At 41.3% G+C, this 27,597-nt stretch overlaps 2 protein-coding genes across 3 annotated transcripts in view; one reads left to right on the top strand and one right to left on the bottom strand.

Annotated features, from left to right (window-relative positions):
• Window positions 1–19,281, top strand: part of axl (AXL receptor tyrosine kinase) — a 39,998-nt gene extending 20,717 nt beyond the window's left edge. Inside the window, exons 8-20 of one of the 2 annotated variants that reach the window (XM_080459578.1) lie at window positions 1,679–1,818; window positions 2,604–2,751; window positions 3,001–3,018; window positions 4,241–4,370; window positions 4,642–4,733; window positions 7,502–7,597; window positions 8,550–8,627; window positions 8,967–9,059; window positions 9,903–10,024; window positions 11,964–12,073; window positions 12,286–12,445; window positions 13,636–13,772; window positions 16,245–19,281. In XM_080459578.1, coding sequence (XP_080315704.1) covers window positions 1,679–1,818; window positions 2,604–2,751; window positions 3,001–3,018; window positions 4,241–4,370; window positions 4,642–4,733; window positions 7,502–7,597; window positions 8,550–8,627; window positions 8,967–9,059; window positions 9,903–10,024; window positions 11,964–12,073; window positions 12,286–12,445; window positions 13,636–13,772; window positions 16,245–16,704 — 1,784 coding nt within the window. In that variant the 3' untranslated portion in view covers window positions 16,705–19,281. The remainder of the gene's footprint in view (window positions 1–1,678; window positions 1,819–2,603; window positions 2,752–3,000; window positions 3,019–4,240; window positions 4,371–4,641; window positions 4,734–7,501; window positions 7,598–8,549; window positions 8,628–8,966; window positions 9,060–9,902; window positions 10,025–11,963; window positions 12,074–12,285; window positions 12,446–13,635; window positions 13,773–16,244) is intronic. The other variant, XM_080459579.1, reaches the window with a different exon arrangement.
• LOC308107305 (galectin-4-like) overlaps window positions 19,259–27,597 on the bottom strand; it is a 77,048-nt gene continuing 68,709 nt past the window's right edge. Inside the window, exons 2-14 of the mRNA XM_080459587.1 lie at window positions 24,635–24,723; window positions 24,114–24,318; window positions 23,162–23,275; window positions 22,749–22,784; window positions 22,381–22,410; window positions 22,259–22,294; window positions 22,135–22,161; window positions 21,855–21,890; window positions 21,747–21,773; window positions 21,633–21,662; window positions 20,851–20,939; window positions 20,489–20,654; window positions 19,259–20,412 (exon numbers count right to left, since the gene is read on the bottom strand). Coding sequence (XP_080315713.1) covers window positions 20,266–20,412; window positions 20,489–20,654; window positions 20,851–20,939; window positions 21,633–21,662; window positions 21,747–21,773; window positions 21,855–21,890; window positions 22,135–22,161; window positions 22,259–22,294; window positions 22,381–22,410; window positions 22,749–22,784; window positions 23,162–23,275; window positions 24,114–24,318; window positions 24,635–24,723 — 1,032 coding nt within the window. The 3' untranslated portion in view covers window positions 19,259–20,265. The remainder of the gene's footprint in view (window positions 20,413–20,488; window positions 20,655–20,850; window positions 20,940–21,632; window positions 21,663–21,746; window positions 21,774–21,854; window positions 21,891–22,134; window positions 22,162–22,258; window positions 22,295–22,380; window positions 22,411–22,748; window positions 22,785–23,161; window positions 23,276–24,113; window positions 24,319–24,634; window positions 24,724–27,597) is intronic.

The raw sequence follows: 27,597 nt of genomic DNA, 5'->3' as shown, positions 1-27,597 counted from the left end.
GCAGGAAAAGCTCTCAGGAATCTTCTACATCTGCCCTGATTGGTTGAAGTTAGCGGACAGTAAAGAGAGAAAATAGAGCCGAGAGGGCGGCAACAAAAAAAAATCTACATACTGCAGATGAAATGAACCAGACACATCAGACTCTTTTATCGATGAAAACCAGTTAAACCGTCAGCGTAAGACGCTGCTATCATTGTGATCATCTTCTCAGTGACTTTTCTTTGTGGATTTCCTATAAGATAGTTTTTATGGTTGCACGTCAACACTTCCCCCCACCAATCGCTCCAACTCAATATGTCCGTGTTTGTCAATAACGTCCGTATACAATAACATAAACAGGCCTGAAGCTCACAAAACGCTCATCTATAAACTTGTGTTTGTGCATAATGTCTCTCATGGTGTTAATCTTAGTAAATCAGCCACAATTTAGTGCCCTTTATGCACTATCTTAGTAAAGACGTTTTCTGCAAGTTACAAAAAAAAAAATGGCGTTGGTTGAAAAAGAAAAACAGAAAGCAGCGAGGCATCAGGGTGGGCCTCGTGCCAAATCAACAAACATCACACCCCCAAACTCACTTAACTAAACCTTAAGAAAGAAAATAAAGGAAGTCGGGGGGAAAAAAACGTTTGCTAAGCTGTCCGCCTCCTGTGAACTAAAGCCGGGATAAAGAAATGTGATTTCAAGGCTATAAAAAAGAATTTATCTAAACAAACATATTTAATGAGGGTTGGGCTTTGAAATGTAATTTATTTCTATTGGGTGCAGATTAATGAAACTCTCCCATGCAGGACGGGTCTCTAGACATTTGACATTGTTTAAAGGAAAAAGAAAAATGGAATAATCCCAGGTTAATTTAGTTTTGATAGTTTTACCTCACATATTAAAGACCAACAAGCCCGCACATTCAAAAAATCTGATAAAATCTATATATAATTCAATAAGGTCTTTCAGTCCAATCCTAAAGGTTAACATCTTAAAGGTGTTGCCCTTCCCACACTGACATGCCCGTCTTTCCCCTGTGGAAAAGATTTTGGGATTTCCAACCATGCACACACATTCCTCAGTATTTGTAGCCTGCTATTCGACTACGTTTTCTCTCCTGTGGCTGTTTCGGCTGCCAGCAGCTTTTTTTCTCTCGCTCTGCTCCAGAAAGCCAGAAAAGAAAAAGAGAGACAGATGGACAGAGAGACAGCAGAAAGTAGGAACGCACAGGTCTGGGGTTGCATTTATCTGACTTTGTCCGAGCATGCCGACGGAGGGGCCACACTGACTCCTGAACTCCCCTTATCACCTACCCGACACCCCCCCCCACCACCACCACCACCACCACCACCACCCCTCCTCCGACTCTCGTGCCCTCGGATGCCTTTTTGTCCTATTTAAGCAGAATTCTCCACATTCCCTGACATCTTCCCTCTCCAGCTGCTGCCGTTATCCACACCCCTCGAGACTCTAAGCTGTCAAAACAACACATGCCTGGCTCACCCCCAGCCCGCTGGCCCCTGGCCACCGCGCCCTCGGCCTGCTCCTCATTCATCCCCAACCCTTTTTTTTAACACGCACCAGCATCACGCCCTTGAGCTGTGTGCTGACCGAGCCACGGACTCATTCACAGATGAAACTGTGTGAAAGAGAAACCCCTCTAAGCTTTGTTGTGTTTTTTTGTGTGTGTTTCAGTGCCAGAAAACCCGCCGGTGAACGTGACCGCCGTGCTGAATGGGACGGAGGTGCTGATGGCATGGGAGGAGCCTCTCGGGAAGCTGAACGGCGAACTGCAGGGCTACATGGTGGAGTACACCACTCCTGCAGCCCAGCAGGTCGGTGCAGTTTAGAAACACACCCACAAATACACAACAGAGTTTCATCATTAGTGATGTCAGTGCTCCTGCAATAGCAGTGCTACTTCTTTCTGTAACAATTACTGAGATTTCAAAAGCTTAGGATTACTTTTGTACTATTTTAAAGCTTGTAAGGTTGCAGAGCTGCTCTCGCTCTCTCTCTCTCTCTCTCTCTCTCTCTCTATCTCTCTCTCTCTCTCTCTCTCTATCTGTCCTGCTCACTGGAAACCTGTTACCATTAGCTTTAGCGGGAATTCACTGCCCTAATTATTAAAGAAGCTTGTAGCATTACTTTACCTTTCTGTCCTTTACAGCCTGAGCTTTAACTCTGACGCTGTAAACTCCACTGAAATAATCAAATCATATTTCAGGATACAAGTAATCAATTTTATTCATACTTGACTGAAATCTCCAACATGCAATCGACTGGAATACTTTTATAATCACAAGCTGAGTACATTCACAATGGAAAATTTTGTTCTGTGGTTTTTTTGTAGCAAATTAAATAATTTTATTAGACACAATTCCTGCTTTATATCTCCTGAAATAATGAGGAAACTGTGACTTTTGTGGTCTAGATTTTGAGAAAAGTCAATTTTGCTCATACTTATTTCACTTGTTGCGTGTAATTAAGTATAGTTGGAGTAATGTAACAGTAGCCGTACTCTGCACTACTTTCTGAAGGAGTAACCGGTAACTGTAATCAGCTGTAATGGAAATGTCTGGCTTGTTTGGTGCTGAACACTTCTATTTCCTGTCGTTAGCAGGTTGTGGTGGACAACGGGTTGGACACTGAGCTGTCGATCAATCTATCAGTGCCCCTGTCCAACGTGTCGTATCGAGTGTGTGCGTACACGGGGGCGGGTCCGGGACCCTGGACCCCCACACAGACTCTCACGCTCATTTCTCCTGGTGAGTAGGAATAGCACGGGCCAATACACACAGCTAGAATAATGCCAACAGTAAGAGTAATGCGACACGATATAGATAGATTTGATTTTGAGCCATTTGACATTTTATAAACAGAATCTAAACTTGCTTCACATAAACTCTAAAATAAGCCTTTTTTTTTTTAACACTCAAGCATAGAAATTATAATGTTTTTCTCCTCCGTGTCAAAACACTGCAATTAACTTCTTCTTTTTTTTTTCACACCCACAGAATTGGGGGAAATTAGAGGTGAGTAATGACTGACTTTACACACGCAAACCAACCAACTCTGTCCTCCATGACCTCTTTAAGCTGGCACTGAATCATTCTGTGATAGTGGAAGTGAGCTCATGTTGGGTTTCTTTTTCGCCACACAACTTCTCTTTCTTGTCCTCTGTGGCTGGAGTTTGCTCGTGTTGGTTCCCTCCTGTGTTTAGGAAGAAAAACGGGGAAGGAAGAGGGTAAAAAGAGAAGAGAGACGGGAACGGGGAAGAGGGGGGAGTCGGATTGAGGGGGGGGGGCATCATAAATATTTATAACAGTGAGAAACAGTGTCGCATCTCTGTTTGCTTTGTCTAATAGAGCCAGACGGACAATTCCAGCAACAAGAGTGGTAAATGAGGAGGGAAAGAGAAGCAGAGAGAGTTGGGGGAGGATATTGTGTAAAGTTAGAAACAGCTCACAGGGAGGACATTTCAGTGTTAGAGAGGACAGCAAGAACTCCCATGATGTGAAAAATAGAAAATAAACACATTCAACTCAACTTTACGTCTCATACTGGAAAATAAATATAGACCATGTGAATGAAAGGATACAAGATAGAAGGATCCAAGCTAGTTCAATGACGGTGCATTTACACAACCTATCATGATCAACCTTAAATGTCTTTTTTAAAAAGGTCGTCTGTCATCCTCCCTGTAACACACTGAAGTTGTGAAAAAGCCAAACGCTTCTTTAGTCAGATTTAACACATTAAAAAAAAAAAAATCACATTTAAAATCCACATTTAATCATATATTTTATTACTGCTTGATCCAACATTTGGCTGTGGCCTGCTGGAGCCTATGCCTGCCGACGGTGGGTGAAGGCGGGTTACACCCTGGACAGTCCATCGCAGTGTAAACACTCAGAGACACACAGTCACACTCTCACCTACAGTCAGTTTTAGAGTCATGAATTAACCTTAAAAGCATGTTTTTTTTAACTGGATGGAAACCTGAGAAAACCCACACAAGTCTGGGGACAATATCCACAGAAAGGCCTCTGATCCCGCACTTAAACCAGGGATCCTCTCGCTTGTGAGGCGAGAGTGCAAACCACTACACTTCTGTGTAATGTCATCACCTTCTTTGGGACATTTGTTTGACTTTTCAGGTCTGATTTGTTTTGTTTCTGTGTTGTGTGACCTCCGGATACAAATAAAGTTACCTCACCTACCCCGTGTGTGTCCACACCCCTCTCCTCTCCTCAGGTCCGTCCTCGCCACCAGCTTTTTCCTGGCACTGGTGGTATGTGGTGATGGCCATCGCCGGCGCCGTGTCCATCGCTGTGCTCATGGCTGTTTACGTGGCCAAGCTGCGCCGCAAGGAGACACGCTTCGGGTTCGTAGGCTGTTACTGCTCCTCGTGGGTGGAAGGGAGGGACTCCATGACTGTGCCAAACCTTAAAAAAAAAAGAAAGAAAAAGTTTCTTTTTCCAGCTCATTGACCCTGCTCCCTCACTTTCTGCACGCATTCTGAGACATTTGCATCGGGGAGAGTGGGTCGGGGGGGTTGAAAGAGTGGCATTCGTCACATGGATTTCGGTGTGATGTTCAGCTTTTCAGCCATGGTGACATGTTTGAACTGATCTGTTTGTGTCCTGCATCCACAGAGAGGCGTTTGAGCCCATGATGGAGAGCGGCGAGCTGGTGGTCCGGTACCGCGCTCGCCGCACGTACAGCCGCAGGACCACAGAGGCAACACGTAAGTTCCTCTCGCCTGCTCCCGCCTTTGAGTGCCACCGCAGCAGGAAGAGATACTGTACTATCACCAGCAGGCCCAAACATGCCTCCGAGACTGTTTATGATACACAAAGTAGCACAACATCTCCTCTCATGGCCCGCCGGGCGCGACCCAACAGTTCCTGTGCCGTCACTGATACACAATGACAGCTCTATTCTCACCGCAGGACTCACCCTCTTTGGGTGAGGTTGATCAAAGTCAGGAACACCGAAAGGCTGATTCAGCCTCCACAGCTGCGCAACAACCCTGAAGTGTGCAGTCAGCTGACTGTCTCCGCAGCTGATGGATATCTTATATAACACCATTAGATGTGCACAGAGGCGAAAAGTAACAAAGTCTGTGTACCTTTCTGGCATTTACTGAGATTTCTAAGTAATCTGTACTTCAGTATTTATCTTCCTGGCAAAATTTTACTTTTTAATTGAACGCTCAATATTTAAAGACGAACATCTGTCTGAAAACACCTGATGGTACAGAGTGTGCATTTAATACACCATAACCTGGATCAGTATTGATACACTGCCTATAAAAACAGCTAAAAGTGGCTTCATGTATACTTCCCACTGTTCTCTGCACGCACATGTTGCATTGCAACAAAAAGCATAACTTCTCTGGAATGAAAACAGAAGAACAGTAAAGACTGAGGCCGTGTGAACCTGGATTACGTTTCTGAATCAAAGCTACGACACAAGTTGAATCATGATCTGTGTCACTGCTGATGATTGAGCTGCAGCTTTCACACTGACTAGCAGAGTATTACTGTAACAATCATTATAGTGTGTCTGCTTATGTACTTGTAATTATGTGCATACGTCCGACCCAAACAAGGCTCAGGATGGCTCGAAAAGTCATTTTACTTTGCACTTGAAGTCATTTCCGAGTGTTTTTCACACAAATGACAGATGAACTTAATAAAGGTGAAACCTATTAACAAAGCAAGATAAAGGAAATGTACACAGAGTTCCAGTGACGTGTACCCCTCTGAAGAATGGGGTTTCAAAATTAGTCCGATTGGAACAACAGATGAGGAGCTGCTCAGTCGCCCTGACCGGAGGGGAAACTTGTGAGTCTGTACAAGTCATCCAGGTGGAGACTGTGACTTTTCCCCGGTGAAATACAGACCCGTGCTTTGCTGAGGTCGTGCTTGTCGCCAACCAGCGGCCCCCAATGGGATTACAGACAGCGAAATAATGTACCTGTAAACACGGCGCGCACGCTCAAGTTTCACGCAGCTGGGTCACGTTCAAGCCCCAACAATGTCCCCGGTGTGCACAGAATATTTGTGTAGTCCTCATGCGCAAGTCTCAGCTTGCTGACTTCACAAAGAGGCTTGCAGGGGGAGGCAGAAAGAGCCCATAAGAAATGTTTTTCCTCCCTAAAAAGCTTTTCACTGAGTAAAATGAGAAGAGCTGAGGCAAAGAGATGGAGAGATAATGTGCTCTCTGAGGGAATAGTCGAATGAGTAGTGGAAAAAAGAAAAAGAGGGGCAGATTGGAGGGATTTGAATGGGATTTGTGCTGCTAATGTTGACCTGTAGTGTTGGCCAATTCTCTGGACAGAGTCCGGCCCTGAGGCGCTGGTTATTGCATCCATTTCCTATAGCATGTGTGGAAACATGCCTGTGGAATGAGTACATTGCTGTCCAGCGCGTGGCAGATTGATGGTGCAGCGGCGGCAGCTGGAGCTGCAGTGCTTCTCGTTGGCGTGTCACAGTTTGGCCCAGATGTGAAAACAGAGCGGACGTGTGTGACACAGTGTGCTCATCGGCCCCATGACGACCAGCTGTGGAGGCGGCATTTAGGGGAACATTTAGACCGCCTTAAATCCTCTGACCTCATCCCCCAAGCCCTCATGGATGTGTGTACCACACCTGAAAAGAACAAAAACGAGGACAGAAAGACGTGATGTCACATCATGTCTGGACAGTGGACTGTGTGTTACTCTAGTTCAAAACAGATTTTACACTCATTAAAGTACATTTATAGTTATTTTATGGATCCATTGTTTTGTACCTGCTTTATTCAAAGTGAGCTGGAGCTGTTGCAGCTTGGAGTCACCAGTGCGTCACAGAGACACACAAACAACCACAAGCAATTAAGAGTTACTTATTAACCAAATTTCTTTGTGGGAGTAGGTACAGAGTGCTTGCAGAACCCCCCCCCCCCCCCCCCCCCCCCCCCCAGACAAGTGTAACACTGTTCAATGTTCATCGTCCAGGATTTTTCTTATCATTCCCGTTGAGAGTTCATTTCATCCTTTTTTCCCACATGGGTTTCTTAGTAATCTGAGTATGTATGTTACTTTTCTTTTTGATATTTCCAATATTGTCTGACAGTGGTGTTTCCTTACCTGAATTATTCGTGGTTGTATTTTCACTTTCTACTATCTATTTTCATCAGATATTTGTCATTCTGTGGGTTAATGAGGCTTTTGGAGACCTTGTTTCCGGATCCTTCCACACGATTTCCCAAAAACAGTTATGTTTTATACCATTTTGTTGGGTTTTACAAGCAGACTGACACGTCTCCTGTTTAGTTACAGTTAGTTTTTTCTCGTTCTTGTTAAAGTCTGGGCCTTTGTTTCTGGCTCAGTATCTCACAGTGCGGTTTTGGAAAAGTAAAGGAGACTCCTCTGTACAATCCAGCAGTTTTCCCCCTCTGTTCTGCTTTGTTAATTGAAACATGTTGGCCTCCAAGCATCATTAAAATGGATCATTTCTTCCTCTCCAGTGAACAACCTGGGAATCAGCGACGAGCTGAAGCAGAAACTCCAAGATGTGATGGTGGACAGACATAAACTAACCCTGGGAAAGACCCTGGGAGAAGGTAATGCTTTGTTCGAAGACTAATATCACTTTCTCCTCGTTCAATAATTCAAACTTCCTTGTTTTCTATCTTGTTTTCTTTATGAGGATAATTCAGGTGACACAACAGTAATCACATTACATCAGTTATGGTTGAACACCTCCTGTTTCCTTCAATAAAATTCAAAAAATTACCTGTTTTCAAATTTTGGGATTATTTATTTTCTCACTCAAAACTACCGGACAAATTGAATCATAATAGTGATTAAGTTGCTGAATCCGCACTGACAAAGTTTTACAATACCAATAGTTATAATATATAATATAAAAATGTCCCTCTAAATCTAGGAAAAGGTTCAAGATAACTTCATAGCAGCTCTAGATTAAAATTCCTTTGTGAAGATATGCACTGTGCAGTAACGTCTGAGAGGGAACTGTAAAATGAACTAGAGAGACAATCCTCATATATTGGCATTGTCAACATTATTATATTACTCTAACTGAGGGAGATAAAATAAATGAGGTTATAGTTAGTTACGGTGACATTCAGAACTTTAAAGAGGACTTTCTCAACTCTTCTGACTGGAGGTGAAAGAGGAATGATGAAAATAAAAGAAGATTCAAAATGATTGCAAAAAGCATCGTATCTAAGTTGAAAGTGAAGAATGTTTCTTGGTGGCTCATCACCTCATGACCTTAAATGTGGAGTTCAAAACCCTGATTGTGGCAGGAAGGGTCAAGAAGTCAAAATACAACAACCTACTGTGGAGGCGGCATTTAGGGGAACATTTAGACCGCCTTAAATCCTCTGACCTCATCCCCCAAGCCCTCATGGATGTGTGGAACCAGGACTCATCCAGCGTAGCCGTGCTTATTTTCCACTCAGCTGTGGTTGTTTCCAGCGAACACACAACCAGGCTCCACACCGCTTCATCCAAAAGTGCATCTGTTTGTGTTTTATTGCTTCTCCTCAGGGGAGTTCGGCTCGGTGATGGAGGGGCTTCTGACTCAGGAGGAGTCTGCTCTCAAAGTTGCTGTCAAGACCATGAAAAGTGAGTTGACAGAAAAAGCACTCGGCCGTCGCCACAATGAGTCCCTTCATCTGTGGAACACAGGCCGTTTGATAGGCGACCCCGTGGTTCAAATATTAACAAGAGGTCGGGGCAAAAGTCTCAGTTTTTGATCAGAAAACAGACAAAGACTCGGCTTGTAGCAACTATTGGCAGAAGAAAAACGCTGACCGCACATCAACTGTAGTAAAGTCAATTGTATCAAAGCTGGAAGAAAAAAGACATTTCTGCCCGTTTCGGTCTGTGGTAAAGGCGCTTTGATAAGTTTAATAAAAGTCTGATGATAAAGTTTATTTCACCTCTGTGCCATCTCCTCCTCAGTCGCCATCTGTACTCGCTCAGAGATGGAAGATTTCCTGCGCGAAGCCGCCTGCATGAAAGAGTTCGACCATCCCAACGTCATGAGGCTGCTGGGTGAGCCGTTGCTTTGTCCTCGTTCACTCGGAAGCGATAGACTTATTTGCACGACACACAACAGCGATGAAAAGAACACCATGTTTATTGCTCAATACGTTAAAAATCAAGGCTAGAAATCTCAACACATACATTTTTAATTTGACTTCTTTCTAGGTGATTCAGTCCTCAAACTGATTTGATCATTTGTATTGCGAGTACAGTTTATTCCTCCACACAACAAACACTGCACCTAAATGACTGAGATATCCTGATAAAGTTAGAGTACTAATAAATAGATCGTATCCATGATTTCTACATTGGCCACAATGGAATATTTACCCTGGTTGATCAGTGAGATCAGATAAAAAAGAAAGAAAAACACTGTGTTCTGGACGTCGCTCCACAATATGCATCCTGCATTGCATCTCTTGATATTACAGACTTCATAGTGGATGAATTAATTTCTATTCATCTCATTAAAGTGGATACATCTTTACAGGTTATTGCTCACAGTTTAATTTCCAGCTATGCCAGAGAAACAGTAGTACATTAAATACATTTCCAGTGACTTTAACGTCACTATGATCTTATTAGCTGATGACTATGGTTAATGAAGTTATGAGGCTAGTTTTTCTTGAAGCACAGAATGCAGCTTATCAATCACCTCATTATGAAAACACGCCTAATGGAGAGAATATATGTTTTCCGAGTGAAAAGATAGATTTCATCCGCAACAAATTCTCATGTATTGGTGCATTTTCCTTCATAAGCGGAAGAAAACTTGTTGATTTGTTTTCAGATTGGGCTTGAAATCATGTGCATGAAGGCCTGTGTGCACACTAACGTGAGGCGCTTTCTCAGGTGTGTGTCTGCAGACAGTGGAGAGCGAAGGTTACCCCTCCCCTGTGGTGATCCTGCCCTATATGAAACATGGAGACCTGCACAGCTATCTGCTGTACTCCAGACTGGGAGACTGTCCTGTGGTGAGTATGATCACAAACAAAAAAAAAGCACAGAGTCAGCAGATTCACACACACAAACACACACACACACACACGCACACTCCCACGCAGTTTAACAGCTCAGAGGTTTATAAGTTCACATTAACGCCCGTCAGCAAAATCAGATCCAAAGTTCAGCACACATGTTAAAGTGTTTGTTGAGTACGACGCCGCCCCACACCTCCTTCATCGTGAGATCATGAAAACACACTATGAGCGTTGCCTCTGCTGTCTTTCACACATATTAATTGATTAAGTGCTCTCTTGGAGTCGAGCGCAGCTTTACACAATAAGTCCCCGAAGAGAGCTCTTGAGAAACACGACGCTAATCGAAGCAGGATTCTTAGAGGATGTCGAAACATCTCACAGCCAGGCAAACTTTCAAGAATCACAGTGCTGCTGGACACCATTGTTCCCCCAGGAGGGAGGGAGCACTCAGTTCACTGTGCTTAGAGGGAACGTCAGGACTCTGGCGCCCCCTACTGTGCAGAACATCCATTACATTCTTTACTTACATTCTTTTTTAATACATTTTTAAATAAAGTAAAGTTAAAAAAAAAAAATAAGAAGATATGAAAAGACCAATTAAGCCAACTAGAGCACACACATCATAAAGTTATTATGGTATGTTGCAAGCATGGATTCAACAGCTTAATTAATTGGAATGACACAGATCATAACTAGTTTTGAGCCAGAAACTGAAATGGTCTCTTTAAAAAATGCTATTAACATGGCTGGTATCTATATCAAACACTTCTTTTGGAATAACCTGAAAGAATATCTATTTAGCCATCTATTCTAGTCTAGTCTAGTCTAGTCTATTCTATTCTAGTCTGGTCTAGTCTAAAACAGGAAGATTTGGCAATCAATAATTGTTCATGTAACTTAATCACTAATAAATCACCTTCTGTCAGCTTCACTCATCAATGTTACCAACAGCTGCATTCATCCTTTCCACTATAACTCTGAATTCCCTCATAGACGTCAATAAAAGGAAGGAAGGAGCCAGTTTGAAGACTGTAAGGAGGAGAAAGTACAGATATTTGTCTCCTTCAAGGGGTGCAATATCCAGCCCTTTCCCATCAACCTGTCGTCTTTCTGAGTTACCATTGAGTTATGTAACGGAACAGGAAATCCTACTACCTTGAGTGACACTACTCACATCCCTGTAACAGAAATACAGTGATTCAAAATAAACACCAGTAAAATCAAAACATCAAAACAGCTGAAATATAAACTGCAGAGTTATCCATTTTCACTTCACAATAGAAATCTATTCAAGGTTTTCACATAAATATTTACCAAGTGTGATAAGCAAAGTATCAGTACTAGTAGTTATCGCACTTTGTTACTCTTTCCAAAATTGTATTGCTGAATGAACTTACAGTAACAATAAAAAGAAAACATTTGAACCTTAGTTCAATTGTAAATACTATGAAACTACAGTACAAAAAATTATTAAACTGAATAGTGATAATTCCAATATTGGTCACGGTTATCAGAATCACTCCGCTAAGATAACATGAGATAAGATCAAATATACTTTATTGTTCCTCTGGGGAAATTCTTTCTGGATTCCATGGAGCTGCAGTTTCCAGGTGTAAAGATTATAAAACAGAATAAGAAAGGAGTCAACATCAAAAGTGCAGCAGAGACATACTTTGCATAGAAGAATATGTACAGCGCATAATACATACATATAAATGTATACACAGAGTAATATGGCAGTATTGCACAGACTTTATTTCACAGATTTAACATTTTTGCACCATGTAGCTTCTTGCACTGACAGTTATTGTCGGTTATCATTAAGCTATCATTAAGTTTGATAGAGGTTGGCAGGAATGACTTATTGTAGCAGTAGTTTTGTTGTCCATCTCTGAATTACTCAAACCTTATTTGCCCCCGTGTTGCCCTGCAGTACCTCCCGTCTCAGATGCTGGTGAAGTTCATGACCGATATTGCCCGGGGGATGGAGTACCTCAGCAGCAAGAACTTCATTCACAGAGACCTCGCCGCTCGCAACTGCATGTACGCACAATCACCGCTTCCACTTTTGTCTTTCTCACTTCCCCGCGGTGTCCCGGTCGGGGGTAATAAAAAACACCCTACAGAAAGAAGTAAAACTAGGACAGGAGTTTGCAGCCTGTTTAAACTCTTTGCAGCTTTTGTTAGATTGAGTGTAAATAAACAGTTATTTTGCATTTTGTGGCAAAGTTTCAACACTGATTTGTCTCCCTCAGGTTGAATGAGAACATGAATGTATGCGTGGCTGACTTCGGCCTCTCCAAGAAGATTTACAACGGAGACTACTACCGACAGGGCCGGATCTCCAAGATGCCTGTGAAATGGATCGCCATCGAGAGCTTAGCTGACCGCGTCTACACCACCAAGAGCGACGTTGTGAGTTTCATACCTCAGGTTTAGAATTCCTCCGCAGAAGAGCTAAGATCGGTCAATTTGGATCATCTCATGTTGATTTCTTTTTCTTTGTTCATCTACCTTCACTGCATTGATTTCATTTAATTCAGTTCCATTTTCATGAAGTGGATTTCTGACACGATCGGTTCGGGTTCAGTCAGTTCTGAGCTAAAGTCCAAATGAATTGTAGAGTATCACACCAGCATACAGACACAGAGACAAATAATATACAGTTTATACAATTTTATATACGTTTTAAGTTGTAGACTTTCTTAATGGATCTTTTACAGCGTTAAAGCCATTCAGCCATTCGTACACACTCACACACCTCAGTTATTTGTTATCTTTTAATAAATGGACTTAATGAAGTAGAAAAAACCCATCTAAAATATATTGAAAACACTACATCACCTTACTCGGCAAACCTGCGTGTGAACATAGATTTACAATATTTTACCTGCTGGTTTTAAGTTGTGATTGTTGTATTTTATGCTAAATACGCCTGAAATCGCCCCTCAGGGGATAAATAAAGTGATTGAATTAAATTGAGCTAAAGTGAACTGAAGATGATTGATTTAGAGCAGAATATAAGAAAACTAAATACTTGGTGTATAATACAGTAAGCTGCAGTATATGAACTGATTCACCTGGAGCTGAGTGAAGATCAAGAAGCTCGACGTCAAAGAAGCCCTCCAGTAACAGCTTGTTTAATGCATAAATGAACAGACATCTTTGAGTTTGCTGTTGATTCAGTGGGGGAATATGAACTGTATTTACATTTTAAAGCTGCTAAATAGCCTCGTGAAGTCGGGATTGTGATGTAATCAGTTGTAATTCCCACTGATATATACAGAAATACACCAACATCTGTGGCAGAGATCCGCTGTAACAGCTGGTAAAATCATTGCAGGCATGTTTTATGGTCGTTTCCATACACATGTTGATACACTGGGAGCATTGGAAGAAGAAAAAAAAAAAAGAAGTGCATTCTTCAGCACGTGTTGAAATGGGATGTCCAGAAATCCCTGGACAAACATGGCGCTCATATTTTCCCATCATGCATGTATTTGACCAGTACAGATTGGTGCTTGACTCTTGACGTGTGCAAAGGAAGTAAAGATTACTGAATCTTTCCCCTCTCCCCCGGCCCTCTCTGCGTTTCTCTCTCTCAGTGGTCATTTGGAGTCACCATGTGGGAAATCGCCACAAGGGGCCAGACGCCGTACCCTGGGGTGGAAAACAGTGAGATTTACGATTACCTGAGGCAGGGGAACCGTCTCAAACAGCCCCCAGACTGTCTGGACAGCATGTAAGTGACGTTCTTTACACTAAATCACCCTTCTCTGATCATGAGATGATTTTATTATAAATAACATGCAGGAATGACTTCAGATAAAGTACTTTTCAGGCTTCCCCAGTTACTAAATCAATATAAGCTATTGATTAATGAGCTGAAAACCAATTGGAAAAAGTTGCACTAAGGTGTCTTAGCTCACAGTAACAAACGTTCAAGTTTAAGTTCCGCTTTGGGGCTTTTCTGTACAATGTTTGTATTTTCTATGTGTACTATGGTTTCGTCCCACAGTCTAAAAACATAAGCATGAGGGTGAGCCGTCCCTCTGGATTTATATCTGTGCAGAATCAATACTGGTTGCTGCTGTACAGCGTGCTGAACCCCAACAACAAAACAAAACAAAAAACATGTTGATGCATCGCTTCCTCCATAGCAAACGTGGAGATCAGCTGCAGCTGTGCTTACAATCAGCAGCTGGATTCGGTCAGAGATCGACCGATTGAAATGAGTTATGAGCAATAAAACTCAACGTTGAAACGGAGTGTTGTAAAGTGTATTTTAAGAGGGCTGAGCTACACCACCAACTATGGATGAACCTGAAGGAATGCAAAAGTATTGAAATATGAAGAAACAGAATAAGCTGCTTTAAACGCGGCGATTTACGGCGAATAAAAATGCAGCAGGAAGGGATGTAATGATTGATGCCAGTTTACAGTTTTACCTAAAACTAAGACCATGTGTGTTCACATTCTTCTTTTCCCCTTCTTCTCAGCTTGTTTTCCCACATGCACATGCGGTAAATGCTACAAAAACAACTTTAGTCTTGGTTAGATACATTTTTCTCTCCTCTGGTGGCACTGGACTCCTTCGTAAATGACGTACAGGAGGATGTTGCTCGCTAGTGATCTCACCTCAGATTGCATGTGAAGAGTTTTTGATTTGTTGACGGAGGAGAAACGGAACACAGTTCTCGTCATGGAAAAACAGTCAAATCAACCTCGAGGCCCACGCATGGTAGAGGTGAAGACAGGTACTTTTAAGGATGTGCAGAACTCAGCGCACACACAAGAAATATATTCCGCACATACATGTTGTAATATGCATGTTATTAGACATGCAAACATTGTATTACGACCATCTGTGAAGGCACAGAACTAATATACAGTTTCGGTAGACGCTCCCAATATCTTTAGTAGGCAGACCAAATGCGATTAAAATGATTTTCTTACCTCAGTTGCTACTTATTTTGAAACATTCCTCTGTTTCTCTACAAATTATTTTGTAAACAGTGAAGCTCAATTATAGTGCCTTTTCTGTGGGACTACGAAACGTATAGAATTAGCAAGAAACATGTATGCAAACCTGGAAAGACTTCTTACTATACCGCCTAACTGGCTCAGTCTAGACCGGGAAGCATGCTACCCTTACTCCATGGGTGCCGTCCTCTTATCACCTTCTAATGTTGAAAAATCTGTATAGAAGAATAATGTAATGATCCGTGACACTATTAAGATTTGGAAACAGACAAAGCTTCATTTTGGTTTGAAACCTAAACTTTTCACTTTGCCTGTTGCCAGAAACCCTTCCTTTGCTCCATTCCCTCCATAACACTTTAGTACAATGGCAGAAGACGGGTATCTACGCAACAGGAGATTTACACGTTAACGGGACATTTGCTTCAGTTTCTCAATTGCAGAGGAAATACAATTTGCCTGGAAACAATTTCTTTAGATACTTGGAAATCAAAGATTATGTCAGAAAGAAATCTCCAAAACTTTGAGACTTTCCGAGGCTCAAATCCAGACAGATGACTGCGCCCTTCTTCAAACACAGAAAAGTCAATTGTGCATATCTATAATACTTTACAGTCCATAGTACCAGTTGATTCAAATTGAATTAAAGCAAACTGGGAGGAGGAGATGGGCCGGCAGATCTCAGACTCCCTTTGGGAAAAGAGCTTGGAATGTTGTCCACAAATGCTCTAATAATGCCAGACACTGTTTGATTCAGTTCACGATTTTGCAACGTCTTCATTATTCTCAGGACAAAATGCACAACATCTATCCTGAGATCTCCTCCATGTGTGACAGATGCTTAGTCAAAGACGATACTCTTCTACACAGTTTTGCATTGTGCCCCAACGTTCAGAACTACTGGATAAATATTTTTAGAATATTATCTGAAATCCTTAAAACTCAACTCGTTCCTGACTTAAAGATGATCATTCTAGGAATATCAGACACCGTAACACTAAACAATTTTAAGTAATGTTTTCTTTCCTACAGCATTATCACTGCGAAGGAATTGCTTCTCACACATTGGAAAAAGAAAGAACCCCCGCATAAAAAAACGTGGCTTGGTGAACTTATAATGTGTCACAGAGCGCAGAAGCATGCAAATAAAGACTGATTGTGGTGAAGTTTTCAGATTGTTAAGCTTGAATCTGTAACGTTGGACACACTGTTAACGAGCCTTTATCCTCTCCAGCTACGCGCTCATGTTCTCCTGCTGGCTGTTGAGTCCAAAGGACCGTCCGTCGTTTGAGTCCCTGCGCTGCGAGCTGGAGAAAGCCCTGGACGATCTACCGGACCCGCAGGATCCTGACGAGATTCTGTACGTCAACATGGACGAGTCGTCCATGGAGCTCGGGGCCGTCGGCGGCCGGGACCCCCTCGGGGGTTCGTCCCCACTCTGCCTGAAAGGTCTGGACTCCGTGACCACGGTGGAGGTCCACCACCCCAACCGCTACGTCCTCTGTCCCCAGCACGACACCAGCCGAGCGCTCTCCGACTCCCTGGAGAGCCTGGACATGCCGGTGTCGTCCTCCACGGCCACGCTGCCTCTGCAGCCGTCCTGCCACTCCACGCCCAACCCCACTCCGGCCCCCACCCCCACAGTGGAGCTGCTGGACGACAGGGACGGATCCAGAAAAGTGCCCTGGCAGTGACGGATTCAAAAACACAAAACAAAAAGACAAGACTGGTCGTGGCCAAAGTGTGCGATCCCGTCCCCAGTCCCAGAGCGAGATCCGGCCTCCTGCTGCCGGCTGTCAGAAACTCTTAAGTGCCTCTTCATGTTTTGCACAGACACACAGCCAAAAGCATTCCAGCGAAGTGAAGGATCGGGACACTCTCTCTCTCTCTCTCTCTCTTTCTATATTTGAAGACCAGGAGGAGCTCTGTTACGGCCGACCACTGAGACTGAAGTAAAGACTCCGCAGCACAATCAGCACGTTTCCAGTGGTTCTATCAATAAGCAATGATAAAATGACTTTTCTGTACCCGCAGACTGCAGAGCGATTAAGCTAGAAAGAGACAAACCCTCTGTGAAAACCAGCTCAGACGCTGCCAGACCGAACCCACAGATCAACTCTGATGCTCCACGAGCATCTTCCTCACTCCAACAGCCAAGTCCTGTTTTAAAAGCCAATCTCACTTTAACTCAAAACAACTCTGGTGCAGGTACATTCAGTACCAATACCTGCAGTACTTTGGATGCTTTTCTGCATTTCCAAAACAGTGTGTAACCTTTTATCTACCACAGTCGTTCACATCTTTTACTCTGAGGTTAAATATAACGATGTGTGCTTGAAGCCAAGGGACCACAACACAACTGTGAACAAGAGAAGCACAACCTGCCAGAGGAAACTGTTCCCAGATGAAGAAACTCTCCTCTCTCTCTGTGCAGATCAGATCAAAAATAACAAGCAGAATAACCTTAAATTAGCCCTCATCTTTAATAATCCATCGAAATTTGATTTTAACCCGCAGCCTCGCCCTTATACATTATCAAACTTATTAAGATTCGCTTTTGGTGGAAAGTAGAAAGTTTTTTTTAGGTTTGATTCAGGTTAATTTTTCACTTAAATATGTTTAGTTTTGTTGTTTTGTTTCCCCATTGGAGGTGGGGAAAAAAACACAATATACATTTTTTTTTTTAAAACAGCAATATGGAATTTAAAATATTTAAGAAAATGTGGATTTGCAAAATCCGTGTTAGTATTTAGAGCTAAAAATCAGCGGTGCAGGCATGAGTTTGGGGAGAGAGAGGAAACCATCATACCAAAACATTTTTATGTAACTCTTTTGGAGATGAATTGAAATTATGAAAAATAATGTTTCAGTGCAAGTCTAGCAGTTACAGCAGTTGCGGACTATAAAAGAAGACAACTTCAAAGCTTCTAACAAGCGCAGAAAATTATTTTATGGAGGCCAACAGATATTAGTAGTGATGTCTTTGTGAAAAACAGCAGGAAGTTTGGGATTCAACCAAAAATGACTTGGGAGTGAGTTAAGGGGAGATGGGAGGAGGCAATGTGCTTCAAGATCTGTGACTCAGAGCTCCCTCTGACACATTAACGAGACAACAGTCAGATTCTTCTCCCCAGGAGTCTTTCCCTGCTAGTTGTGCTTTTAAAGCACAGTGAGCCATTTCCAAGTGTTTTCTCACTGACGGGTTCACTGGACGAGTCCTGATTCAAGTGAACTGCACGTCTTTGGTGTTTCTCAGGAATCTGAGACGTTGTTCTGCAGGGACGGAGGTACGAGTGGATTTAAACGATCTCCAGAGGTACAGGTGGACTGAGTGTACGTACTTACGTGATGGAGTTACCCAAAAACACACACACGATGGGATGAACTCCTGACTTTTGCTTTTTGTCTCAAGCACAGTGTTGTTACACCTTTTTTGTTTTTAATGCTGATTTTTGTATTTCTCCAACTTTGCACTAATGTTTTTGCATCAGTTTGTTTATAGTTTATCTCTTTTATGTTTTCTTCACTGTTTCTTGTTTGTTTAAATGTCTTCTGTACATTATTCTCCATCACCATTTTCATGTTTAATTCGACAACTTGCATGTTCATAATGGCAGAGAAGAAAAACATCACAGAGCAGAGGTGTTTTTCTTTTTCTTTTCCATTAATGAGCACAGACTTGGAGACGAGGAAAAGGTGCGTAACCTCATCATCCGACGAAGCCGGGAAACTTCACGCAGAGGTTCAGCACTGTAAATAGAAGTCTGTTAGTAGGAGCACTCAGCGGCTGAAAATGTTAGTGAAGATCTCCAAACTTCACCAGCCGCGACTTTGAATCATGCAAGCACTTATTTCTATATGTATTTAGCTGCTTTAGTCAATGGACTTCACCATGTTCCTGCACACGTTTATTTTGGGAAGGGGAAAGAGTTCAATCGTGGTGCTGTAGTTCTAGTGCATTGAAGCAACGCTTACAGATAGCATTACTGGAAGATCCTGTACATGTGCACTACCTTGGGTACTTTACACTCGGAGGGATTCCCAGTGTGTTTGTGAGCCACAGAAAGTGGTGCTGAGACGGAGCCACTGTTTAACTGTTGCATCACTTTGAACACACATACACCTCCTTGTGTCCTAACTTTGTGTTGGGAGCACTTTCCTAAAAACGTCTTCCAATCAGATCACAGCAAAAGCAGCACAAGCTCTTTTTAATACCCTTAAAGCAGCCAGGAACATCAGCATTTCACAGCCGTATCAAGTGCCTTTATTGAGCCAGTATTGTGCATTGCAGTGGATGTGTGTGTATAGATTGTGGTCCTCCATTTATTTCCTTTACCTGGGAGAAGATTGTACCATAACTGCCTTTATATATTGTCACTGCCATGATTTGTAAACAGATTTTTTTTATACAATACCTACAGTATTTTGCAATAGAAATAAACATGTACATTTAAGAGTGAAGTCTCCTCTCAAGCTTTGAATAATGAAACATGAACTCTGGCGACATGTGGAGGTTGCATCTTGAGGTAGCTTCAGTTACAATGCTTTTGGGGATGGATTTTTATCCCTACATGCAGTGAAAATAATTCAGGAGGGTAGGTTCTCGTCCTCACAGTTTTGTTGGAAGAACTCACAAGATACTCAACACATCCTCAGTAATATCAACCACACGTCACGTTTATTTTTAATTGTATTTATTAATCATTTCAGTTGGAAGTTAAATTTACCCTACCACGGTTCATATTTAGTCGGGTGGGCTTCTTTTAAGTGATGGAGTGTTCATTCAGATGGAATTTTGAAAAGGTACCAGTTGGGAAAGTACAATTTCCAAGTTACAACAATAAAAGGGTCTAACAAGTTGCCCCATAAAAACCTTAACACATGTGTGAACTCAAATTTATAAATTCAATATTATGTATAGACTTCTTAAAGATGTATACAAATGATGCAGTTTTGTTGTAGCTGGTTAGCGCCATACATCAAAATGATGAAATCGGTTTTCACTTTAACTACTGTTGGATTTAATCTCTGGACATTGTTCAGATGTACTTTTCCCACTTTCTTCTGCGATGGACCTGTCCTGGTTAACCTGCCCTCAATTTTGATGGAATTATCACTAGGCCCCATTGAAAGAAGCTACTGTTGATAGATGTATTACTTCAGTTAACCAGGTAGAAACTACACAGCAGATGAGAAGCATTAAGAGATAAAACGTGAGAGACCATCAATAAATTGGCAGTGTTCGCCGGTACGTCTCAGAAGTGGATGTAGGAGATCTGCACATCGCCTTCTATCTCCAGCAGGTCGATCTCACTGAAGGACTGCAGGCGGTGGAAGAAGTCGAACAAGTGCTGGCCGTTCACAAACACCTTGAACCTCTGGTTGCCGCAGCGAATCGACATCTGGGAGACACGGAGAGACCAGTCAAACCACTGCATAATATCCAAAACACACAGAAATCCTACTGAAAACACTCACGTCAAAGTATTGTCCGTCTTTGAAGGGGTTCATGCTGAGCTGTCGGTCCTCCTGGCCCCAGCTGCCTCCGATCATGCTGTTTCTCACCACGACGCCCTGCTTCACTCGGGGGTTCATGTGGAAGGCGACGTCCCGAGATCGACTCACCTTGAAGTTGATGCTCAGTCTGCACCAACAAAACTGTGTTACACATCTGAATACGACGACTCGAAAGAGTCTCTACTGTGTTGTGTTGGAGACTTGTATGTTAGAGGTAAATCTTTCTTACTGCAGTGAGCAACTCTGTGTATGTAAATGTTTCTATAACAATACTTTTTTTCTTCTTTTTTTTTCTGTTCAAATGAGCCCCAATAAACACGCACCCATTTGCCCCATGGGACACCATGCCTCGGATGATGATGGTCCTCTTCGGGAACATCCCTCCTGGGATCATGTTGGAGTACGGCACAGGCTGGAAACACACATCACAAAGGAAATACAACAATAAACTGAATTGTGGTAACTTTTATGAGATTACTCACACAGAAAATAAACCTGAGAGACTTGGTCAGTATTGTACATGTTGAATAAGTGTTGTACAATAAATATAAAGCATATTAAAAAGGAAAATTAATACTTAAAATCATGTTAATAAGGATACTGAAGAATATTTGCATCTATAATGCAACCATTTCATATTATAGCAGTGTTTTATACACATAAATAGGAGAGTAAACGTTCGAAATAAGAGCCAAAACAGAAGTTTGCATTAAAAGGTGCAACAGGGGGAGAGTGTTTTCCAATGTTCTTTTATTGCTGCTGAAAACATCCAGTAAACCAGTGTCAGGTGACTGGAGTGTCTGGGAGAGATTGAAGTTAACAACATATTTAAAAATGTGGCTCAGCTAATTCAGATTCAGATCATTGTATGCACAGATCCTAGAATCAATTTGAAAAGTATCTGAAGGGCAAAGCCACTAAAACTGGACTAACATGCTCTCCACTCTGAGTTCTTGTTAACCGTCAAGCCAATGAGTGAAACGTGACCATCAAAGCTTGGATCTGAATCTCGTATAACCCAAAGACGTGCGACCTCAAGTAAAATTTTGGTACCAAATTGTTAACGTGGCAAACTTCACTTTAGTGTGACACCAACTGTACTCACGGGGTTGTAGACTGGCTGTCCACCCATACTCTGCAAGCAGAATAAAAACAAAAGAAGAAGACCGAAGTCAAAACACAAAATGTTTCAGTTTTATTGAAGATGTAGTCATCTTACCGGTAAGTGTGATCCGGGGTATCCTCCCTTACAAACAGACAAATATGATTAAACACAAAGATGAATAAATCTTACCGGTGAAATATAAGTTATAACATGATTTGTTACCGCTGTGCCACCTCCCATGCCTCCTGGGTGCCCAGCCTGCCAAAGAAACATATTTCAAAATCTAAAATACAGAATCAGACACAGATAACATATCTGATTTCAAAATGTTATCATCCTTTATTATTCCACCATAAATATCACAGTTGAAATTGTATAAATCCTTAATTTCTATATGCAAGTAGATAAATGGAAAAACTATTGTAATCACATTTTTTAGATGCATTATTTTACAGCAGAACATGAAAGAAAGTATTAATGAAAATTATAAGTATTCATTTACCCCCATGTCTCCTCCTGGATATCCACCCTGATGGGAAATGAAAAATTGTTTGATGTGATGTTAAATTTCAAATTTTTTGTGATAATCTGATCCAAATGTGAAAATAAACAAAAATTAGACTTACTCCCGTTCCTCCTCCCACCCCGCCTGGGTATCCTCCCTGAACACAGGAAAACACATTTATTACATCTCTCCTTCTATCAATGAGTTTTTATGACAAACTGCATGCAAAAAGACAAAGCTCACCCCGGAACAACCGCCTGGATATTGTCCTTGCTGAAAGGAGAAGGAGGTGTGTGTGTTGGGGGGTAACAATAAATTAAAAATAAAAAAATAAGACAAAGTAAAAAAGTAAAAATAAGTTGGAAGAGACCAACGCAAGCCTACTGTGCACACACACACACACACACACACACACACACACACACACACACACACACACACACACACACACACACACAGCCAAATCTTACTACTGTCTACCCTATCTTTTTTTTTTTTTTTTAATTTCCCCCCCCAAATTTGAATTATTATTCTGTGATATTGTAATTCATATTTCTGTGAAATGTGGAACTAAAGTGATAACTAAATCGCATGTGTCCTGTCTTACTCACTCCCATGTTTCCTCCCATTCCTCCTCCTGTTCCGGCCTGAAAACACAAATAGAAAGAGAAAATGATATGAACATTAATCAGACGCAGTGTGCAGTGTTGTTGGACACGTCAGTGTTTTATCACACCGGATTAGTAAGACTAGCAATGACATAAACGTAAGACATCTGTGTTTGCTTGATAACAGAAAACACATTCAACACATTCGAACTCAGCGAAAACAAAACAAACTGAAGCTTTTATCTTTGGTCATTATTGTGCTCGCTCCCATTTCTCCAGGATACTGATTCATGCCACCTCCTGCCCCCCGGCACAGACACAGAAAGCATCAGCCCTCCAAAGTCCACAGATATTCACTATCATTTCCTCTGGACTTGTAGCAAAGCACCAAGCAGCATGTGGATTTCAACACTCACCCCGATGATATTGATAGTCAGGATTGAAACGTCTCCTCCGATCTGCAACGCACGGACTCTATCCACAGGCAGACGAAATGGGAAGGTGTAGAAGTCTTTCCCATTCACTGTAATCTGCAAAGAAACAACTTCATTAAATTATATATGACAACAATATCATTTCATACAATGTTAACGCAGGTTAAGGGAAAAATAAGAAATCTGTTTTTGAGATGAATGATTGGGTTAAAATTGAATTAAGTTCTTTGATTAAAGTTCAAGGTTAAGATACTTTTTTTAGTAGTAATTAATAATGTTGAAAGAACTAACTAGTAACTAGAATCAAATAGTAGAAAGAGAGATGGCTATCTATTGGATATTCAACTATCAATTACTCTTAAAAGCCAACATTCAATTCAATTCAATTCAATTCAATTCAATTCAATTCAATTCAATTCAAAATATTCACATTTACATCCCATTTTTCAGACAAATAAAATAGTATATGAAAAATACCCTCAGGTAATTTGAGTTTTGAAGAAATGAAGCTCTAAAGCAGGAGTTTTGTCTCTAATTGGGTAGATTAATGAAGATCAAAAGGTTTGAACATGAATTAAAATTGTGATTGTAATCAGTGTTGGAATGAATTATGAATTTCTGAATTATAGCAAAGACTGAGGTTGAATTATATAAGTTGTACTAAACTGCTGTACTTATAAACTGTTTTGACAGACAGGACTTGACATTTTCTTCCATTTGAACACACAGACTCCAGTTCTCATCCTACAAATGCATGTTTCTTACTAATAGGGCTCGATTAGTCGGGGAATAATCAGGTTGTTCAACATCATCAGATTAATCGCTAAGAAACATTGTTACAACAATGGAACTGTAATTAACATGAAAGTTAAAAACAAATCAGTAGAAATAAGTGTTACAGATGAAAATGTTTGTAAGATGAGTTTGTTCTGACCTTGTAGCCTGAAGGAGTGACAGAGATCACCATTTCAAAGGCCCGGCCTTTGGAGAAAGGCATGCTGCGGACCTTGTCCTCGGAGCCCCACGAGTTATTCTGGCGACTGTTGAACACCACTTTGTCCCATCCGTCAAAGCGAGGGTTGAAGTGCAGGGCGATGTCGCTGGAGTCAGAATCTCCACAGAGCAGGTTGATTTGAAACCTGCCAGGTTTGGACAAAAGACGTGGATCACTGAGTCCTGCTGGAACTGATAAGTGACTTCAGTGCTGAAGAAAAGCAAACAGTGCAGGTGCGGCAAAGTGCAGGAAGATAAAGGAAAGTCTCCCCGAACAAAGAAGCCTGAGATGTAGTGATACAGTCAGGTGTTGGAACTGTGTACTTTGTCTCAGAACAACTAGTAAAAACATCTTTAAAAACTGAAGTATTATTATTTTAACAAAGAAGAGGTGCAACATTGTAAAAGTGGCAGGTCTCCGAAACACTGAGATGTTGGAGCACTTTTTCTTTCCAAACTAACCTGGTCATGTTTTCAGGAGTGGAGCCTTGGAAGGAGATGGACGAGCCCTGCTTCAGACCCCCGACGATCGGCCCCAGGTAGGGGATAGTCTGGAATAAACAACAATAAACATCAGTCGTGTAGGTTAGACACATCAGGAAATCTTAGTCATGTAGATTACTGATCGATGGCACGCCGCTCAAAACGTAAAAAGTTTTACAGCTTCAAAAATGCAACATTTTGTTTCTGTCCTAAAACACTTTACCAATGATGCTGGACAGAGGAAAAAATATAAATCATTTTACATAGTTAGCAGTGCAAATGGACTAATTTTGAATACTTACAGGGTTGTAGACTGGCTGATAACCTGGAGGAGCGACAAACATGGCAGCAGTTGGTGAAATGGACCCAGAGACAGAAAGAGAAGCAGGATGGCTGAACTCCGGCTTCATGTCTCATTTTATACTGGTGGTGTGGGCGGAGCAGGGTGGAGAACCTGCATCACACTGTTTACTTTACTGGAGGGGCCAAATCACCTGAATCACCTGTGTGTGCGTGTGTGTGTGTGTGTGTGTGTGTGTGTGTGTGTGTGTGTGTGTGTGTGTGTGTGTGTGTGTGTGTGTGTGTGTGTGTGTGTGTGTGTGTGTGTGTGTGTGTGTGTGTCTCTGTCATTTTTGTGTCTTTCCACCAAATCAAATTTAACACTTTTAAGCATTACAATGAAGCTGACACAGCTTCTAAAGTTTCTAAAGATTTTGATATAAAACCATATCATATGATGCATTTATAAAGTTTCAATAACAATTGAGAATAACAAACATTTATTGACATTTTGAGAATAGTTTATCTACATGATTGTATCTGTTTCAACATTTTATTCAACATGTTTTGACAATGTTGATCATTTTTCTGTTTCAACCATCCAGGCTCTTCTTATAGCAGTTGTTTGTTTTCATTTGTAATTTTTCTTTACTTTCAGAAATTCATTTGAATTCTTTTCAGCTGTTTTAGCATTTTTTCCCCATTTCTTGACATTTTAGTTCTTTATTTTAAAAGCCATTTTTAGCCCAGAGATATATAAAATATGTTTCTCACCATAAAATATATTGAAAACTTCAGGGAGCCGCTACGGAAGGGCTGAAGAGCCACATGTGTGTCCAGAGCTGGAGGTTACAGACCGCTGAAATCTCAGAGTAGCACCACAATGAATGAATGAATGAATGAATGAATGAATGAATGAATGAATGAATGAATGAATGATGTTGTAGATAACACAGTGTGAGAGACATACATCTCCTCTGCTTCCTTTTATGAATGCCACAGTGGCTCATGTTCATTCTCGTGGTTTTTTGGACATGGAAATGTGAAGATCTGCAGAAGAAGATTTAACCTTCCTACATCTGTTGGTTAAATTTACATCACATTTCTCCTCGCCCTCGATCAGAGGAGTTGAAGCAATCCACCAAAGGCAAAGAGAAATGCCAGCAGCTCTTATCTTCCTCTCAGGAAACTTTGTGTAACTTCATAGTTACAGACGCGATGAAAGGAGGCTGCAGGTTGATCCTCAAAGTGCTCTGGAAAGCAAACACACACTGGGAGGGCTTATAGACAAACACACGGCAGAACTGAGAACAAAAGCCATTACAGTGAAACTTGGGTGTTTCCAACAGCCGGGTTCTCAAGAATGCACTTTGTGTGTTTGATTTAGATAAAACTCGGCCAAACCCAACGGGAAGTCTGCAAACAGACGGCCGAGAGTAGATTTGATTATTTTAATAAAAGCTAAAATATACATTAATGTAAATGTCATATCCTTGGTTCAGCTTCTGGCTTTGGGACATTTCTGTAGAGTTTGAATATTTTAACTCCATTACTGCCTGAGCTCGATTTCTCAGACAGTTCTTCTCTCTTCATCCTCAAATCTTTGTCTTTGGGAAACCTTCAAAATGACAACGGGAGATTTGAGACTCAACAAAAATCGGGAAATAAAATACGACCGTAATTCTTTATTTCAAGTTTGAGTTGCCGGAAAACCCGGAAGTCGACCCTCTTCTTCGTCTGTTGCTGCCGCTGCTTTACCATCCAGACTCGTCTGACTGTCCCCTCGGTGATATTCTTGTATAAATTTAATGATTAAAAACTTAAAAAAAATGTCTTTGGACGGTTGCGCCAACGTAATAGTGGACACGGACCCCAACGGCATGACTACGGGTGAAATGAGAGTTTCAGGGAGGAATGTCTGAAGATGGATCTCCAGCAGAGCCAGGCTTCTCCACCTACATGATGGAGCATCACCTCCAAGCTGAAGCTGCTTCAGCTGCTGCTGAGGTGAGCAGCGTTGTACGAGATTAATTTATGATATACATTACATCATTAAAATCGCGTCTTTTCATTGATTTGACTGCAGTCTCACAGCGCCGCCTACTGTCAGAAGCAGCATACTTGCAGATTGTCCTCAGAGCTCAGTCATCACATTAAATGAAATATTTCTCAGGAGAGAAAAATCCAAATTAAAAACTAAATAATGAATATAAATGTGAGATTCAGTAGGGTTAATTTTTAGTTACACTATAATATTTACAAATTCTAAAAAACAAATGATACCGTTTTGTATTTTGATTAAAATATAATAATAGAATATAAAAATGTATTATTAGTGTTGTTTTTCTTGATACTATTACTATTAACTACCTGATGCAGCGCTGTATGCAGTTTTGCGTCATTTTCATCATCTTACTGATTTATGTGTTGCTTTAATTGATGGTTTAGATGATGACAGGATTGTGTCTTCTAAATAGATTGACTGGAGAGGGGCTAGGATTTATTAAGCGTACCCCTACTCCTTTTCACGCACGTTAGCTTTTCTACTACAATCTGTTTTTTCCCTTTTGTGTTTGAAATTAAACAAAAAATTACTAAATAAAACCTTACTTTTGTTATGTTATTTGAAATAGCATGGAATAAATTTAGCATTATTTCATATC

The sequence above is a fragment of the Lipophrys pholis genome, assembly GCF_963383615.2.
Source record: "Lipophrys pholis genome assembly, chromosome: 3".
NCBI lineage: Eukaryota > Metazoa > Chordata > Actinopteri > Blenniiformes > Blenniidae > Lipophrys > Lipophrys pholis.
The sequence above is the reverse complement of the archived record's forward strand: the minus strand, read 5'-3'. Positions and strand labels throughout refer to the sequence as shown.